At 41.4% G+C, this 20,207-nt stretch overlaps 1 protein-coding gene across 5 annotated transcripts in view; it reads right to left on the reverse strand.

Moving 5' to 3' along the window:
* NCOA7 (nuclear receptor coactivator 7) overlaps positions 1-20,207 on the reverse strand; it is a 93,030-nt gene that overhangs the window by 24,285 nt on the left and 48,538 nt on the right. For all 5 annotated transcript variants that reach the window (XM_065833953.2, XM_065833956.2, XM_065833957.2 and 2 more), the window contains exons 4-6: positions 3,148-3,227; positions 2,183-2,290; positions 772-873 (exon numbers count right to left, since the gene is read on the reverse strand). In XM_065833953.2, the coding sequence (XP_065690025.2) occupies positions 772-873; positions 2,183-2,290; positions 3,148-3,227 (290 nt within the window). The remainder of the gene's footprint in view (positions 1-771; positions 874-2,182; positions 2,291-3,147; positions 3,228-20,207) is intronic.

Consider the following 20,207-nt stretch of genomic DNA (forward strand, 5'->3'; position numbering starts at 1 on the left):
AGGAGAGGGCCAGTCCTGTCACCTCATCTACACGGCAGACCTCTGCACACAGCGCACTGGCGCGATTCCCCATGCAGGTGGCACGGAGGTGTAAGATTGAGGTTAAACACATTTATTTACTCCAGGCTTCCCTCCACTTTCCTTTTCATTAGTTATGGATTTGAAATGTCTACTTGCTTTATCACCAGCTGGTAGACGGCTAAACTTCCTAAAATGACTACCTAAAAATCATCATTGCCAATCACCCTTCTAAGGAAAATGAAGGATCCGCTATGTGAAGGCCTTTCACAAAGATTAAATCCAGCAAGACAAGTCTATAGCAGGGTTCCACCATAATATGCTTAACTAGAAGGAAACTGACTCCTCAGACTAAACTATCAGGCTCCGCACTCAAGGATCTCAATGCAGGATCAAGGCTCTGGACTGCAGAGCACAGAAACCTCCAGTGTGAAACACTAAGTAATTCTTCACATTTAACTTTCATTTGTTTAAAAACTACACACTACACCATTTTAAATTGCTTTGATAAACTCTGGGCCCAACTGAACTTGTACTGGGTTTCTACGCTCAGACAGAATTCCCTTAATTCGGAATATTTTAAAGAGATGGTGAATTTTGTAGTACAGCAAATTAAAATTGTTACTCAACACACTACACAAAAGGCTGGAACTTCAAGCTCAAAAACCTGTTATTCACACAGCCCTGAATATCAGCCTCAGAATCAGAAATTATATTGTGAGTTTAAGACCAGCGAGCCAATGTTTGACTTACAGGGAGTTTATCATATTCAGCATCTGATGATGAGGGAGAAACGGGAGCGCCAGGACTGAATGAAGACAACCTCACAGCGCTTGTTTCTGGCACAAAGAGAATCTAAATACAAACACATATGTCAAGACAGTAAGACACAAGCTTTAAAAAGTTATTGACTATAAATACTACATTCTACTAGGAAGACAACTCAATTAATATTGAGCACTTGCGACTGCAACACACTCCTTAACAACTACTTATTCTAGAGTTCTTCATAGGTGGTGATGACAGGGCACACGCAGGTAAATTAATTACAGGATCTAGCTCTACATTTTGTTTTGAGACAGAAGCAAGAAAATAAAACTTTTTCCACAGAATGAATACCTTATTTTTTTCCCCAAATTCACAATCCCAGGTTCTCTTGCAACTATCGCAACTACAAAACAAGTAACTGTACAATGATTATTAACAGTCAATAACTTGTAACAGCAAACTCGGGTCCAAAGATAAGGCCAATGCTGAAGATGGGGGATTTTCAGTGCTAGAAGTTTATAACACTTCACTATAGGTTGTCTGTTTCCAAAAACATATTTGCATCTCCAAATTTAAGTGCATATTCCTTATTTGAACCAGCATTTTAACATCGTGTACATTAAAAAACAAATAAAAAACACCCTTACACTAATACATGTATATAAAACTATAATGCTTTATTTGAATTTTCACACTTCCCTCACAGTGAACATTCCAGATTTTTAGTAGTGCGGTACTGAAACTGCACTACAGCTCTGGACCTCCACCTGTCAGAGCAAAGAAAGATACCTCTAAAGGTAAAAAAAATGTTCACAGCTTAATTTTAAACTAGAAGCGTTAACAAAAATAAAACCATTTTCCTAATCTTGACACTTCAGCCTCTTCATGTCTGTGAAGCAGAAGTAGAGATCTGCAATTCACGAACCAGGTGTTTGCCTTCACATTTGCATTTTCGTTATTTGACTCCTCCAAAAACAGTCTATCTCCATTTATTTTTCATTTTGCAGAAGACTGACTCATTCCCAACACAATAGCAAAGAGCCATTTCAATTACTGTATCTATCTCTCAAATTCTTTAATATATTATATATAGCATTTATCTAGGTTTCTCGAGACTCTTGCAACAGCTACATTACCCTCTTTTGCTTCAGAGTCATCTTTAAGCTTTAGTGACAGAAAACAGATAACAGAAGTCAGATATGGCAATTACAAAGCTCCCTCCCAAACTCCAGGTAATGATCTAGTAGGTTCCCCTTTGAGGGATTTAAATTACTGTCCATTATCTTTGTACTGAAGTACCTAAAAGATATGTGAAAGTAGTAAAAAACTTTTAAATACATAGCAAATAATCACATTTCAAGTACTAAAAAACCCCCACCAAACATAAAATATTTACCTGGCCTGGCACAATTGTCTGCGTGAAAAGCTTATTGAGCTCCACAAGCTTGTTTGGGGTGATGTTAAACTTTAATGCTATGCTGTTTATGGTGTCCTGATTTCCAGCCTGAAGAAAGAGTTGAAGCTTAAGATACCATAGTGAACACATTCACCGCACCAGCTGAACTAAAACTGTCTAACAGACTGTTCACAGGGAATAGATTTGATGATATCAACACACCCTCTGTATAATAGCTTACATGATGAGCTAGTATCAATAAAAATACAAAAATATTCTTTTACAATATACAGTAGATAAAATGGAGAGATGTTACAGATGCTGCTCTCCTTTTCTCACGAAACTTGAAAGCAGCACCACCTTATTTAGAACTGCCCCGGCAAGTGGGGAAAGGACATGCACTGGAAAGCTTATTACACCCTCAACAGTCGCAAAACATCAGCCGTTTGTGCTGTTCCCAGCTGGGACACGTGTCTCCCACAGCTGCTCCCCATGATGAACAGTTCAGATCCCTGTGTTTGGGGACTTGTCTGGCTCACCCAGACTTTCTGGGCAGAGCTGGTCCTCTGAGCCACTGCGGCAGCACCGCTGAGCCCTGTTCCAGCTTAAAGAAAGAGGGTTTACATTGTCTCAGCACCAAGCACAGGCCAACCACCTGGTGACCTAAGCAACACCATGGAATAGAAGTATTTTTCACATAACAAAACCGATTGCTCTATCAAAGTGCCGTGGTGCAGAAGTAAAAATAGGACTGGCAGCTGTGAGAAGAAGCAGAGGACCTGGGTGGAACAGCGGTTCAAGACATGAGCCTCACTTTCCCCACACAGTGATCCCTATTGAGACAGGTATAAACTGCAGCCAGTATTCACTTAGTGCTTTCAGTTTTGTGCCACCGGGTCCCTCTCGACCTCAACAACCCCACTTTCAAAAAGCAGACATGAACAAAGCAAAACGCCAATACTCACAGTATATTCTATGGTACCGTGGGGTTTCTGAGAAACCATTTTTTTCTCTTTCTTTTCATTGGTTTTGTTTTGATTGTCATCTAAAGAGAAAAAAAAATAGTCAAGTAATTGACTTGCAAGGTGTTTGCTTATCAACATGTTTTGAAAGAGATCTACAGGCTGTGCAAATTGCAGCTGTGAACAGAAACAAGAAGACACATCAAAAGTATCTATTAGGCCTTAAATTGCATTGCAAGGCAAGAGAAACTTCAAATACAGCAGGTTTAGTAATCATTCAGAAACTCTGCAATAGTTATGTACCTGTGGTACTGTATCAATACAGAACTGCTCCCATGTTTCTCTTCGTGATTCCTATGCAATTTAGCTGTTGGATACAAGTACCTTGTGTGATGAGCTCCTATAAAGGCTGAGGCAGAAACCTGCAGATGAATGTGTGCACTGATACTGTACTGGTATGACCAAAAATCCCCACTTCACCACCGGCTGAGGCAGAAACCAGCAGATGAATGTGTGCACTGATACCGCACTGGTATGATCAGAAATTGCCACTTCATCACTGGCTTAGGTAGAAACCAGCAGATGAATGTACACACTGACACTGCACTCTCCCCCTCCCTCCTTCATCATGGAAGGAGTAGACACATCTCCCTCTCTCTCTGCTGCTTGAGGCTAACAGCTTCTTTTGTTTGGCCCCAGAGCCCCCTGGCCAGGGCTGTTAAGAGAAAGGAGAAGGGAGTGCTCAGGTGCCAGGGAGCTGCTGGGCGCCCACGGCCACTGTGGGGGATGTTTGGAAGCTTCAGGGGCACCCCACAGCCAGCGTGAGGGTGCAGAGAAGCTTCTGGAAGGCCTACAGTCAGATCTGATCAGCCTATAAAAATGGGATGCTCGTCGAGACTCTGCCCTTTGTCACGGATCTCTTGCAGCACGAGCGAGATGCTGCTGCCAAGAGCCCCGCCCCGGGATGGAGACTCCGCTTGCCTTGCCGCCACATGTGTGAGTAAAATCTACCCTCGCAGGATTGCGAGTGTATCTACTTTCAGTGCACATTTGCACGCGTACTTTCCGTGCTCAATACGAGCACGTGTATAAATTATTTCCTCGCATAATCGCAGGTGTATTTTCCTCCCATGCTTCCACATAAGCGCATATAATATTCCATGCACATTTGCATGTGTATTTCTCCTCACAGGACTGCGAGTATATTATAAATTTACCCTCGCAGAATCACAAGTGTACGTTTTCCATACTCACTATGAGTACGTGTATCCCTTTAAAATAATCCCACACCGTGTTCAGGCAAGTGTCTACTCTTCCCGGACTCAGGGGCGGCTCCGGCATTGTTTTTGGTGAAGCCACGTGCATGCATTCTGTGGACCTCCTGTTGTATTAGTTTCTGCCCCTTAATAATTTTCCTCAACTGATATCTGAACCTTTATTCAAGTCACTTTTGGAGTGCAAAACCCTGTTTCTCACTGGTTTAGTAAAAGTTGGTTTGGGCCCTGTTGTCCCCTAAACTAACCTTGGGGTGCCTCCGTGACACTACTTTAAACTGTGAAGGTAAAAGTATGCCAAGAGTCCGGCAAAACATGCACAGAGTCAAGCATCAGAAAGCATAAAGCTTGTTCAGAAACATTTTCCATCAGCTGCAGTACGCAAAACTCACTGCATTTGCCGAAACCCATGCAGGACCCAAAAGGCAGGTGTGAGCTCTCAACGGCGTGGGCAAGGCAGCGATTTCCAACTCTCACCACAGCAGTAGAGGGTGAGCGAAGCCAAGGACTAGGGAGGATGCCAGCTGCCCAGCCAGCCCCATAGGGCTCACCCTCCACACCCAGACCCACATACACGATGGGGACGAGGGCAACACGCAGACTCAGCTCCAGGAGCAGGGCTGTGATGTGGTAAGACCACAAGTGGCTCCCCCAATCACCCAGCCTGCTGGCCCCGGCCCCCCAGAAAGGTCCTGCTGCCTCTGGCAGGGTGCTGCAGCCCAGCCAAGGTGGGGAGAAGCACAAGGCAAGGCAGGGATGCAGCCATGGGAAGCACTGTGGTCAGTAACTGATGCAACAGAGAGCAAAGACATTTCTCACTTAATAGATATAGAAAACATGCAGGGCCTAAACACACACAATTTAAGAACATGTGGATAGTACATGTGGCATGAAGGACATAGGTAGGAAGAAGATCAGGACAATGCCAGCCTGATAGGATTTTGGAACATAGCATCACTGAGTGATCTCAGACATTCCATTTCTGAGACTGAAGACCCACAGTAAAACTTTTAAAATTAATTTTCTTCCTGCCTTTTTCCGACCATTTCTATTTTCACCACGGTCACGCCATCTTCCTTTCAGCAAAGCCAAAGCAGTCTGTGATGAAGCATGGCAAAACAGGTAACAACAACCTTAGCAGAGCACAGCATTAAACCATCAGAAACACAATGCCAATATGACAGATAAAGAAGTGACAAATAGTGGATGTTTCTCTAGTCCATTTTTTACATACAACTGCCAATATGGACATATTCCTGCCTGAAGAAACTTTCCTAACTAACAACGAGTGTCAGTAAAGGTTAATAAATCCTAAATAAGCCAAACAATTAGATGGATTGCTTTTCTTTCACATGTATGTGCAAGAATACACATTGTATAACCTGTTCAGCTACAGGTTAAAAGAGGCAGTCACAGCCTGTGAACCTGTCAGTCTTCCGAAACCAAATCTGTCACTTCTTTTTTGGAATGCATGAAGTTTTTCTTCCTTTCTTTTTTTAAGTCCTACCAAAAAGATGTTCTGGACACTGTCCTTACACTGGGCATAAATACTTGGCAGGCTTTGGCAATTCCAAACCACACTGTATCACTTTGAATAGTGGAAAGTCTTAACTAGTCTATGTTTTTAATTGTGCATGTAAAGCTTTAAAATCATAAAAGATTCAGACCTTCAGAGGAAAAAATTCCAATGAATCCATTAAATCTGACAGATACTGCTAACCCCACTTACTGTACATGTAGCGAGGTCAAGATCACAAATTATGCTCTGCATGAACGGTTACAATGGAGGGGGTAGGAAGCTTGGCTAAGCAAGCAAAACACCACAATATACTATTTCTGTAGTTCCCTTATCCTTCCTCATTTCTCCTTCAGGAAGCCAAATGTTTTCTGACACGATCTGAAGGCAGCTAACTCTAGTAGTAGTCCCAAAGGCACCCGGAGCACAGCAAGCATGATGGAGTCCTCAGTCACCACATTTCTTTCAGACACATCTAGATGTAAGAGTTGCACCTCTCCACAGGCTTTAGAATAAAAGCCACTGGATACTTTTTGAACTCAGACATTTGCTTAGTGGGGAAGTGACTCATGGTTCTGCCTCTCAGGTTTTCCTGCACTGCACATACACTGAAGATGGGATCATACAGCCATGAGAATTGACTAGATGTTAATGCAAATTTTATCACACTGCATTTCAAGAAGAAGGGTGGAGTGGGTGGACCAAACCTATCTGTGATTTAAGGAAACAAGTCAAATAAGAATTATGTAAAAATAGTAAAATTAATGAGCAACAAGAAGAAGAATGCCAATCAAAAACAGGTAAGAAAATACAGGCCTATTGAAAACTGAGAGGTCTAGAATGGAATTTTTTTTTCTGCTCTTATTGATGCATTTATATGTAACTCTGTTTCCTAGCAGGATATTTTGCAAGACTAATTTCATTTTGCAATGCTATGGGAAACATTACAAAAAAGAGTTACCTTGCAAAGCAACTACTGAAGGAGTGTGACAAAGAGGTCAATCAGTTTATCATCCAAAAGACCTTGACACAAGATAGGAGAATTACGCCTCTGCCACTCTGTAAATAGCTGTATAAGTAGATAGAATAGGTCAAGAACTCACAAGAGTATCCCAAGCTGTTCACATTGACGTATGACGCGTCACTGCAAGACATTACCATCATCACCAACATTAGGGGCTAACCTGCTGCCAGGCAAAATCAGTGCAAGGTGTCACAGCACTGTCAGTGACAGCTGAACCTGCCTGACAATTTCTGGAGCCATCAGTCAGGCTGACGTCTGGTAACGCCAGCAGGAATGCTGAAGTTAACAAGGGGCCAAAGAACTGACCACTTCCCACACCAGATAAACTCAGTAGCCTCAGAGAATAGAGGCAATGACATACTTGGACCAAAAGTCCATTTTACTCATTAATCTCCATCTTACCAAACACTTAGGTAGCAGGTAAATAGAGAAATCTTTCCTCTGACCAGCCTCCTTGGCTTCTAGAAATCATGGAGTTCCCAGGGCAGAAGAGCGGCATCCACTGAACTGCCCAGTCCCTTCAAGATCTCCACACTGCTCCTATTGCCAGTGAACATCACAGTACTGTGATGTGCTACATAAAATAGTGCTTTCTTTCATGTACGTTATGCTTTATTTCACTGAGCCTCCTAATTAACATTATTTTAAGGATGAACAAATAATTATGCACCTTCTGCATACAATTCACGATGTCACAGATTTCCAACATCCTCTCTTAGTTATTTCACTTTTTCAGGTTGATTAATACTAGCATACTTTAGACTTTTTTATCACGCAGGGTGCCCTTCTCATTAGTTTTTCTTCTCCTACTATAACCTTTTTGAGATGGAGGAAGGAAAACCACATGCAGATTTTAAGATATGGAAAACCCATTAATTTGCACAATGACATAATGAGGTTTTTCTTAAAACTGTAAGATACTAGTCATATTTTTCCACATCGCCAAGTATGTCACTGCTGTCATGGGGAAGAAGTAAAGAGAGAAGACAAAGACAGGACATGGGGGCAAGACAGGGCTATCATGAGAGGTAACAGGTTTCTGATACAGCAATGACTATATGTGGAAAAATAACAGAAGCCTTGCAGACCGCAAACATGCTTTTCAGGTCTGAAAATGACCAGGCTTTGCTGCTAAATACACATTAGGAACAAGCTAAGATATGTATCAACTGGACAGGAGAATCACTCCCAGCTGCAATTGTAATATCTGTCTTTTTTACCCTTAAATAAACTGGTTACACACACTTCTCTTTTGTGCTGGTGAAAATGTCTTACATGGTGCAAATGTTTTGTGTCCTAAGCCTCTCTGAGACAGACTGAGTGCATGGACAAACATCTTCTTCAGCTGTCTGTGGATCAAAACAAAGATCACATTCTCTTTCGGGTTTGAGGCAGAACCAAAACACATACTGAGACTGTTTTTATACAGCTGTTTAGATTTTAAGAAACATTTTTGTCGTATTTTGGGGAATGGTTCATACAATTTTTCATAGAATCATGAATAGTTTGAGTTGAAAGGAACCTTTAAAGGTCATCTAGTCCAACCCCCCTGCAGTGATCAGGGACATCTTCAACTAGATCAGGTTGCTCAGAGCCCCATCCAGCCTGACCTTGAATGTTACCAGGGATGGGGCATCTGCCACCACTCTGGACTTGGAAACCAAGTCTCCCTGATGCAACTGGAAAGTTTCTGTAAGCAAAGTTCTTGTAGACACAAGTGAATACCAATTTACACAAGGGTGAAATACACATTGAGACTGAGCAAAAGTTAACAGCTGTTAATTGTATTATTACACCATACGCGGCTTTGTTCTTGGAGATGTCACTGACATTGAGATACCAATCCCTGCTTCATTCTCGGTAAGATTTGCGTAAGCGCCTGGGTGAAGTTTTCCAAGAGCAAATTAGGGCTCTGAAGTAACTGCATCCCTCTTGAAGATTTTATACTAGAGCATTCTGAAGTTTTACTACTTACTTTATTAGAACTGACAGTCCACACTGCTATAATACCAGAAAGTCTCAAACACCAGACGTGGGTAAAGAGTAGTGTCAAAACCAAAAGGGGCTGCTCAGATGCCTGAAATTTAACACAAGCTACACATCTACAGACCTCTGACTTGTCCAAGACTGTACATTGCCAGCTGGGCAAAGAAATTCATTGCAGAGGCAGTCTTCATATTATAAATCAGATTAGTATGTTTAAGTTTGTGGGAAATATATCATTAGCAAATTTATATTTGTTCAGTGCAGCTTTGAAAATGAAAAACAGAAATAAAAGTGGCACAGGAATTAAAAAAAAAAAAAAAACCACAAAACAAAACCAGGTAATTTTCCTTACAGTAAAGAATACTTTGGAGAAAAAGAAAAAAAATATATGAACAGCTCTGAAATTAGATTGTATTTTGAGCATGTTAAATAACTGTAAAATTAACTATACAAGACTTTGAGCTTCAAAACTGAAGTCAATACTGCTTACACAGAGGAAAGCATTTACAGGATAAACCAAACTTCCCCATAGGCAAATACTTGAAATAAAATGAAAGAATCACACATCAAGATTCACTTGATTTCGGTTTAGGAGGTGCAACAGAATAAAACCCACACAGCTACTGAATTGAGTTCAGTGAAGGTGCGGTGGCCCGGAAGATCAGTTTGGTAGATTACTTTAAAAACGTAGCTTACTTGAACCAGAAGAAAAGTGTTCACACAATGCAGTACAATTACACAAAGACATCCAGGACTGGAGTTTCAAAAGATTTATTAAGTTAGACTACAGAGAAATGTACGACTTTAGAGCTCTGGATTCCTTCAATCTCACATTACTTAGCAGTGACAGTGATGCCCAATTCTTCTTCAGGGCAGACAGAGGTGCGTGGTTTCATAAACCAAACTAATGGCTCCTAAGAGGAAGGGAGCTGTTCTCGCATCTCTTTCTACCTTGGGCTCCAGCGTTCATCTGATGCCACAGAGACACAACCAATTAAAACAATCAATTATCTCTTTTTCTTTGTTGGTCTAGTGAATTGACTCATCTTACACCTTGTGATCAGATGAATGCCAGTGCCAGTTCAAAGGCAGGGGAAAAAACGTAGTTCAGCATAGGGGAAGGAAGCACAAGACCTCCCTATTCAGCAGCAGCAACGAGGTGTAGATTCACATTGTGGAACATCAAGCTCTTCATAACACTCAGCTGTACTTCGAAACTATTGCCTAAGAAAACTATAGCCACCAGAGATATGGACACAGTGTAAATCTATCCTGGGCCACTTCCAGGAAGAAATTTTAAAAAGAAAACCATTTTACATAAATGAAACTTGTTTATTATACTTACAGATTGAGAGACAACCAGAAATGCTCAGATGGCATAAAATCAGTTAAGTTTTAGCAACAAATAGGATGGTTGACAAGATATCAGTAAGAACAAGTAACAGATAAGAGGAAAGGAAGCCCTCATTAGTTTCAAAATGGAGCTTGATGTGTTTAGTCTCTACAAGGCGTTATACAACTACTATCTCTGAGGAATTATACGACTGTTACTATAGCAGAGAACAAGATCCAAGATACAAACAGCTCCTCTTCACCATGAATCGTGTTCATATGTGAGGTTTTAGCCTAAGCAACACTATTTCAAAAGGCAACAGTATATTATTTGGATCTACCCATATTATCATATAAAACCAAGTTTTCTCTTCCTCATTTCTGGGGAGCTTTATTGTTTGGATTATGCTTTAAAACAGCAAATAGTTTCCTATCTTTAATTTCTGTTCATCCTACATTAATTTATTGACTCTCATCCAATCCAAATCTGCTTAACCATCCCAGGGCAAGATGGCGTTTCCCAGGCTCGGTGTCAGCTCCGAGGATGAGAGGGAAGGGAGGGATGGGGCAGGGGGAGAAAGAGTGGATGAGAACGAGCAAGGGCAGAGGTGTTTGGAAAAAACAGCCCCACCACAGGTGGGGCAGTTGGGTGGTAGATCCAGGTCCTAACTGTTCTTTCCTTTAGAAAAAGACAATTACTTATTTTCTCTCTTCATTTTCAATCCTATGTCTGATATATGCTATCACAGTTCCTTTTCTGAAGGTTGTCTTTAGTTGCTACTGATGCTGTCTGGACACAAAAACATGTAATAATTTTAGCTTTCCATCCCACAGCCAGGTGTCCTTCTGCACACTCCTGCATATAGACAAAAGAATAGTGAAACAGAAGATCTTGTTACACAAAGCTCTAAGTGTGTCATTCCAATATGCGTCAATAGAAAATATCAGATGGGAAAATATTTGCAAGTGGTCTCTTGCATTTTTCATACAGGATTGAACTATACTTACTGTGAAAGTATTTGGAACTATATATTTATTCTGGCCCTGGATAGCCACAGTGAAATACCGACAAGCCTGTAACAACAGGAAGCAATCATAATTTCCATGACAGGAGCTTGTTCCCACACACTCTGAGTGACTCTCTTGTGGTGTCATCACAACTGTGGACTCTTCCTGACCTAATTTTCATTTATGTCTATGTCTCTTCACTGCTACTTCACCAACCTCCAACAGCCTACGTAAGATGGACTTGGGAGCACGCTGTTTACCTGAGCTATCCACAAGACAGACCAAAGCCCTGCTTCACATCAACACCACCTTAGATCAACCGCAGTCATCAGCCAAATATCGCACCTTCAGCTACGTGCTTCATCCTCCTCTAGAGCTAGAGTTTACGAGCCACATTTATCAGCCACAGAAAAGATGGTCTGCAAGCAATGGATGTCTGCCACTTAAGGGCAGATTAAAAAGCTGCCACACATGAGGTCCACAGATATTAGGGAAATAATTACACAGTGTGCAGGTACATGTGCTATCTTCAACCTGGGAAGAGTGATTAACAGCCAAGCAAAGATGAAGCAATAGAAGCTTCAGCGTGTGCTCCTACCAGTTTGCTGGGTACACTGGATACGCACACAACAAGAACCCCAAAACTGCATTATTATATCCTCCGTACTGTTTGGCAAAAATATGATCTAGTTCCCCGCTAGCACGATTAGCATTCTACAAATACACAATGTTAAGTCAACAAGTCAACCTTCCACAGAAATACCAATTTGAAAAAGATAATTCACAGATTCAGCATTCTACCATTCATTCTACTAAAAGACCCCTGTGTTTGACAGTCTACCTCTAAAATATCCTGCTCTTGTGTGTTTGCATAGGAAGAGAGGCCCTCTTGGGTGCACTGATAAAAAGCCAGGCAGAGGTGCAGGACAAAATGAATTTTGTGCTTTGCCAGATTTATCAGCCAGTGAGGTCTTCCCTGTCTTAATATAATACATTGCAACAGTGCCCACGGACTCCAAAGAGAAATCTACAGTCCAAAAAACAGCAAGGTGAATTACATGAAAATAATATAATTACTTTCACTGGTTTTCTTTTAAATCAAGGGGGAAAAAATCTCTACAGTTTCAGTTTGATAAAGACAGTAATAAAGTATCTGGTAAGTGCTCCCTTGGGTAGCATTTTCCCCCACTATTCATTGCATGTGAAAGAGCTTTTCTGGCTAAGCTGGTGACCTGCAGATGTATACTCCATGCAGGTGTTTGTGCTATCAACTCAAAAAACTGATCAAACTGCACAGCATAGCTGAAATACGTCAATCTTTGAACTCACTACAGAAATATGTCATGTTAGTGAGAACTGCAAGAAGAATGCCACATGTATCCTTAGGTCGGAGAGAGGTCATTCTTATTTTCTGTCACTTGCCCAGATAAGCTGTTCAGACACTTGGTATCTGTATGGGCAGGAACCCAATTCTTGTGCAAATTCTACATCCTGTTTTCAGTTACTGGAGAAAATACAGGTACAGGAAGGAAAGATTTCACACTGCCTTTCTCAGGCTTCTGCTGGATGGAGTTCATTCAGGTCAAGTTAAGAAACAAAACAGTAGGAATGAGAAAAAGCAAAGATTTCCATTAGGGAACACAAAAAATTCCCAACATATAATTTAAACTGCACATTGTTTGTTGTTTGGGACTTTTTGGGTTTTGCTCATTTTAAGAAAAAAACACCAGATACAAATTTCAAAATAAGCAATGCTTAAAAAACAACCTTTCACACATCTAATCTCTTTGAGAAATGTACCTTGACATTGACAAAGGCTTAATACAAATGACTCTGTGCAGGTCCTCCTGAAAACAGACCAATCATCAGCCCCCTGAAGCGGTACTGGATTTGGGCACAGCTCCACAAGCAGCTTAAACCAACCTACAATGAAGCTGTTGCCAAAATGAATGATTCCACCAGCCTTCTTCCTCCACATGTTCCTGCCACCAGCCCTGCACTAGCCAAGGTGACCAGCCACCAGCTAAGGGAAAGCAGCTCCTGACAATCTGGGCTGGTGACAGCTGAAGGCTGGGACTGGAACCACCCAGCTGGGTTCAGGAGGAGCACGGGCAGCACATCCTCTTTTAGCAGCAGCGTGGACACCTTAAATTGGCTTAAACTGGTTATGAAAGTACACCCCAGGAGGAATATGGTGACAATCAGGTTCCAGGTTTCTTGCACAAAGATGGAGGAAAAAAGGCTCAGTGATTAAAGAGATTAGGGGATGCAGACAAAAAAGGTTCCATGAATTTTTACTCACTTTGGGTGTAGGTAGGCTCAGGAGTATTTTGGAGATGAGTGGAAGAGACGCGGCCCACTGGTCTTGCTGTGGTCTGACAGACAGCATTGCTTATGAACCCTGTTCAGGTTACGTGTCCATACCTAAATGCATTTGTCACAACACCACCACCATAAAACTTCTGACTATCCTCTACATGAGGAACTCCAAGACAATACAGAATGAACAAAATCAGCCTGTCAACAGAGCAGGGCTTAGGGAACCTGTACTCAGGCATCACAAAAGACGACATGCATATTTCAGAAAACTTAACACTACACATGCTGTTTTCTTTCATTCATTTTGCTTCTTGAATACACAGCAGCTTGCCTGTGAAGGCTATGCCATGCAGGTCAACCAAGACAACATCTCTTCAAAACACATGCTGTCCTGCCTTGTCTATTGGTTGGTAGGTCACAGGTCAAAAATACAGATGAAAAATCACAAAGACTCTAAAGATGTGGGATACATGTCCTATTTTCATGTACAAAGATGACGCCGGCATCTGATGTGTTCCTGACTGCCAGCACTTCATCATGCAGATCCTCAGGAGCCACAGAAAAGAGCAACTCAGTTTATACTCACTGCTGATCCCAACCGCAACCTGATGAGTCGCATCACAGACACCACGACAGACTGATGAGACACAAGAAGATGTCAGTATGGAAAGCCAGGAGCAAGACTGTTACAAAATAAAAAAGATCTTGCTTAATTTTGTATTATTATTTAAACACAGATGGAAGGAAGTCTGCTTTTTAGACCTTGTAGGTAAACTTCTGACGGGGTATTTCAAGCACAACATGGGATGTTGTTGAAGAAGAGAAATTAGAAGCCTGCCTTGAGGATACCAGACTTAAGTTAGGTAGACTCCCTGAGAATGACTCCCCACACCTCTGCATGGAGGCTAAAACATTTGCAATATGATCTCAAATGCACTCTCTTGTACTCCTTATGTATTTGGTTTATGAATATTCCTGCCTTAAAGAGAAAAAAAATCTTGCCAATGTTAACCTCATGTCTGAAACTACATAGAGAATATTCTGCCTTTTTCCTGTGGGCAGAGATCCCCAGAGAGCTACAGGGTGTCACTGGGCAGGGAAGAGGCACTACAGCACTGACACACCTGGGTGCTGGAGACAACTGCTCCACAGGCACCTGGGCACAGGTCCTGGAAACCTGGGTGGGTGAAGAGGCAAAAAAATCCATTCCACCTGGTCAGCAGCCCTCCTAGGAAATGCTGAAAAGAATAATCAGAAAGAGAGTCCAACCCTTCCCTCCAGGATGAGCTACACCACCAAAATCACCTCCAAGGAGCTGCACGTTCCCTGCAGGTGCTTGGTAACTTCACAGGGCACCCACGCTCAGCAAGACCGGACAGGCAGCTGGCACCACCTGGGGAGGTTCAGACATCTCAAACGTGATGAGTCAGTGTATTCTGGAAGTGAAGGATGCACTAACCCTGCAGACGTATTTCCCTTCATTACTCCCGGCAGAAGTATGACAACTCTCTTCCTTAATTCTCTCCACGCGCTTTCTTTCCCCTTCTGCACACACACACTTGCCAAAGCCTCGCCGTGGGCTATGTGACCAACTGCTCCACAGCTTTCCTCCCTTCCTCCGGGGGCTGCTTTTCAGAGATGCTAAGTACATCTGCATTTAAATGTCATTAAGAATGTAAGTTCTTGCTATTCCTGAAAACTCAAGCCCTGGGGAAAAAGACGGCCCTTGGAAACGCACCTGGTTTTTTCAGCAGTGAGACCAGTTTTAGCTGTTCAAACACCAGTCGTGTCATTCTCTGGTCCAACCTTTGTGGAACAGATCACAAGATGTTACTATTGTAAGTAATACTTTGAGTAACTGCTATAGTAGAACTAAACTTTTAGAAAATATCAAAACCTGTTATTTTCTTTTCTCCAGTGACAGGAATTCCACTGTAACACTTTTAAATTTTCTCCCTTCAATAATTACTGCCACTGTTACAAAGGTATCCCTGATTTCTAATCTCCATGTGTTTCTCTCCACCGCCTAGCCTGCTGAGCCTGCCAAAATTCTTTACTGTGGTATTTCAACTACTTCCACAAGTAATTTAGGATAAGGGTCTAGGTTTTTTTCCTCCTCAGGAATAGTTATAACTGAAGGAGTCTCTCACAACTCCCTCTTGTCCCCAGACTTTTGCTTCCTCCCCATGCTGTGCTAAAAAGAGCTCACAGTAAATCAAGTCAGAGAATCTGAGTTATGAGCAAAAACACCTCCTGTCCCAGCATCCTTGAGGTTCAGAGAAGGATAACAAGGACAAGCAAAGCCATGAAACAGCTTACATGCTGCAGCCTAGAAATGAAAGGGTTGAAGAGTGGGTATTTTATAGATAAAAGAGTACAAAAACAAACAAACAAAACCAAAAAAAAAAAAAAAAAAAAACAAAAAAACCCAACAACAACAACAAAAAGGAGGAAAAAAAAAAAAAAACAACAAACCAAAAAAAACCCCACCCCACAGGAGGCCTGGATGTAGTGAGCATGGATTGACTGTTCAGATTCTTCTACAAGAACCAGTGGCCATCAAACAAAGCCAGAAGGTGCAAGACTGCTCTTCATGCAAATGGCAGCAAACCTGTGCACTCTTTACCAAAATATATCATAGATGAAAGAAACCTGCACAGGCCCAGGGAGAGACAAGGTGAGAAGAACAATATGGAAGAACAATCCCTAAATACACAAACTACAAGCAGCTTAGGAGATGCCCAACAGCTGAAAAACATCAGAGGATGGGAGAATATTAGTGCAGATAATTTACAAAATTCACTGTGCTCTTCATCTTCCTCAGACATTCAGGTGTGGCCTTTGTGGGAGAACAAAAGCTACAGTAAACAGGTTTTGGTCTGAAAAAGCATGGCCATTCCTATGGCCCCTCTGGCACTTCGACCTAGAATCATGGACACCAAGCTTGGACATAGTGGTTCAGCAGCAGTCATGCAAGTAATTCCCATCACTCCCTTACATAAAGCTTCCAAACACCTGTACTAATGATGTTGGGCAAGTTTATACTCTGGTAGATATGCACATCAAGTACCCCAAGTAATTTGTCAGAGTTAACATGCCCATCATCCTGAAAATCTTTGTTCTACAACCTACCTTTAAAATATGTAATTTGCCTGTCCTCAAATTACCAAAAAATTTGCATAATTCAGCATTGGTAACTTGCGCTGCTTACAATTTTTAGAACTTTGTATAAATGTGACAGGTATGGTTTTCCCCCCTACCTATAAAAGCATTACATCATAGCAAGCAACTGATCCCTTCAGAGCTAAAGATGTTTGTTCAGTCATGCTACTGGAGCAAGATATCATCTAAATTTAAAACTTATAATGTTCTAGAATATAAACTCAAGGGCCTCACAAAATACTGGTACGTAACATCAGCAACATAATTCTTACAAATGTAATTGGCCTTGACTGGCTATTTGAAAATTAAAAGAAGAAATATAAAAACCTTGTATCAATCCTTTTTAAAGGCTTCCTGAAGAAAAGCCATGTCAGTGATCAAGAAGGTTCATCAATAAACTCTGAGGACTCCTACATAAAAACAGCTCTGCCAATTAAAGATATTACGTCTATTAAGCTAATGTTTACCTTCATTTCTAACTGTTTGAGTGGAGAGAATCACACCAGAGGATACAAATGCATCAATTCTCCTTCTATGGCCTTTCCTTCTCCCTGCTGCCCAGATACACACCAGAAAACTACCAAAAATTCACCCATCAGCATCCCATAATGAGCTAAAAATTATTGCTATCTTCTCTTTGCTCTTAACACAGTTAAAAAATCTTGTTATTTTTATATTACTGGACACAGTTTTGATGTTCTGTCCTTTACTTTCCCATTTTAACTCCCTCATCTGTCACTTGAAATATAAGTTTACTGTCAGTGGCCAAGTTTACCATTTGGTTTTACGTATCCATATAACTTCACTTCCATCTAAGAGCAGACTTTAAAACTGCTGTCTTAGCTATAGGTTTTGAGGCAATTTGTCATGTGTTGATAGGCAACACCCAAGGATTTCATACAAAACACCAAGTTTCACTTATTTGTGTCTTTTACTTAGTTTTATAATAAAGAGGAGCTTATCCATCAAGATGAGAACTAGAAGAGGATTCCACACGTGAGGATCTCAAGCAGCATTATGATGTTTCCATCTGAATTTTCAGAAGTTAAGCATGAACAGCATTATTTCTGGTACTTACTGCTCAGATCAAATTCTCCTGCCTGTGGACAAGGCATCCCTTCTGTATGCGACAGTTTCTAGTAAACACCAATTAACAGTTCAGCTTGAATATAAACTGGTGGCCTTAACACTGATCCACTGGGATTCAAGATCATTTGTTGTTACTCCAAAACAAGTGATCTGAAACCATCTGCCTTTCAGCCATTTGTCCACCTCATTCTTTCCACATGGTTTCAGCAACTAATGCCAATATACCAACTGCCTGAAGCTTCCCAATCAGCCACTGCCAACTACATGCGGTTTACACTCATACATAAGTTATTTCAAACCTCTTGTTATTCTACACAAATGAACCTTCTCCTACACTGTTTTCATTTTATTTGAGATCTTGATTTTGGAAGAAACAAATTATTTCTCTTTTCATCCCTCTTTGCATCTACTCTCATTTTTGCTGTCTGAAGCCTACCTGAAACAAGAACACCAAAGCAGGGTCTCAGAACTTGTAAAAATTCAGATCCTGTTTCACTTACTGTTGTATTAAGCAACTTCACACAACACTGAGTCGTCCAGTTTGTAAATCATGTGCAGTACTTAGAATACAAAGTACTTGTTTTGATATTAGGAAAGGGCTGTCTGGCATTGGAACAGGCTGCCCAGGGACGTGGTGGAGTCACCATCCTTGGAGGTGTTTAAGAGGCGTTTAGATGAGATTCTTAGGGACATGTTTTAGTGCTACAGTTAAGATTACGGTTGGACTCGACGATCCTGAGGGTCTCTTCCAATTGAAATGATTCTACTATGAGTAGGTTGACCAAATCAAGCCCCTGAGATTATGACTGATTCAATTTTCAACTCAATATATACTGTGAAGTCCACTTCAGATTAAGCTTATTTAGCAAATGACCTTAATATTAGAAACCATTATGCAAAGTGGGTTCAGTAAGTGTCCTGCCTTTTTAATTAAAATGAAATTCTATATAATTATAATTTCACTGCATTGCAAGCAACTGCTGGTATCATGGGAGCTGCCTCTGCTGATTCTGTGCCAGTCAGAGCAAATCTCACCACATTATGGGTAATGAAAATTGCTGTGCCCTCTCCGTTTCATTTTGAACATTTGTTCTTGGCCAGCTACCCAGAACATTCAGAGGATTGGTAACCATACATGTGCAGTGCTGCTCTCACATCGCCCCCTGCCCAAGTCATGGCAGGGAGGACAAGTCAAAAAGGCATCAGTTTTCTGCCTCTGGACTCTGGGGAGATATTATGGCAACTTCCGTTCAACATACAATATACTGTCTCATTAAATGGGCACATACCCTTTTTCCATCTCAGGACTCTTGTCACAGCGTTTAGGACTCCTGCTTGTTTTAGACAGAAATCAGAGCTACAGTAAGAGCAGGTTTGTTGGTCTCACCTCCTGCTAACTTGTTGCAGAAATTGAACACTGTACAGTGAATGACAGAGAATGGCTTTATGATTAGAGAGCAGAACGATAAGCTAGTTAAACGGATTATATGTGGCTGATAAAAGTAACTTCGTGATGTAGGTCAAGCCATGTAAACCAAACTTTGTTTTATTGTGCATTTTTCAACGGAGACCAATTCCTCACGTATGCTGACTGCTTATGATTTCAAGCAAAATCAGTGTAATTTGGGAATGTTCTGCACATCTGGTAGAACGACGCACTATGTCATACTGGAATAATATACGGACAACATTCAGAGGATTGTGCTCGAGCCTAATTTGCACCACTGTTATACTGCCTGCTTTCCAAAGGTCACCTTTTTTCCTGTTTCAGTATCTTCAGTGGCAAAACACAAATGATCATCCATATTCATCCATTTTGGCAATTCCTGAGAGGAATCCTGGTTTCCTAGTCCCACAGGACTCCACCTAACAAGTCTGTCCCAGAGATGTGCATCCTGCCTTAGGGCAAATAAACTGGTGCTTCCAGGCTGGTACAGTTCCAGTGCTGGGTTCCTGCAGCTCACCTTGTGTTTGTGAAAGTCTTTTAGAACCTGTGACACTGGGTGAAAAAAGGCAAAAAAATTAGAAAGAAAAAAAAAAAAAAGATATTAAAAAAAAAGCTTAGCAAATCAACATCTTCCAACAAAAACAGGCTTCCCACAAAAAATGTGTCTGAACTAAGCAGTCAAGCTGCAGAAGCAGGTCAACCAGGTTATCCCAAGATGAAGGGGAGAGCATCCTGGGCACCAGGTGTAGCAGACAGGGTGCCTATGCAATCACTGCACTGTGCCAAAGAAACACATCCTTGCAAGTCTGAAAGAAGATTACTGCAGCAACAACAGCAGAAAGGGTAAGAAGACAAAGTTAAGAAGCTGATTGCCACATAAACCAAGAGGTGAGGCAAAAATAAGGA

Source organism: Patagioenas fasciata, chromosome 3 (genome assembly GCF_037038585.1).
Source record: "Patagioenas fasciata isolate bPatFas1 chromosome 3, bPatFas1.hap1, whole genome shotgun sequence".
Taxonomy (NCBI): domain Eukaryota; kingdom Metazoa; phylum Chordata; class Aves; order Columbiformes; family Columbidae; genus Patagioenas; species Patagioenas fasciata.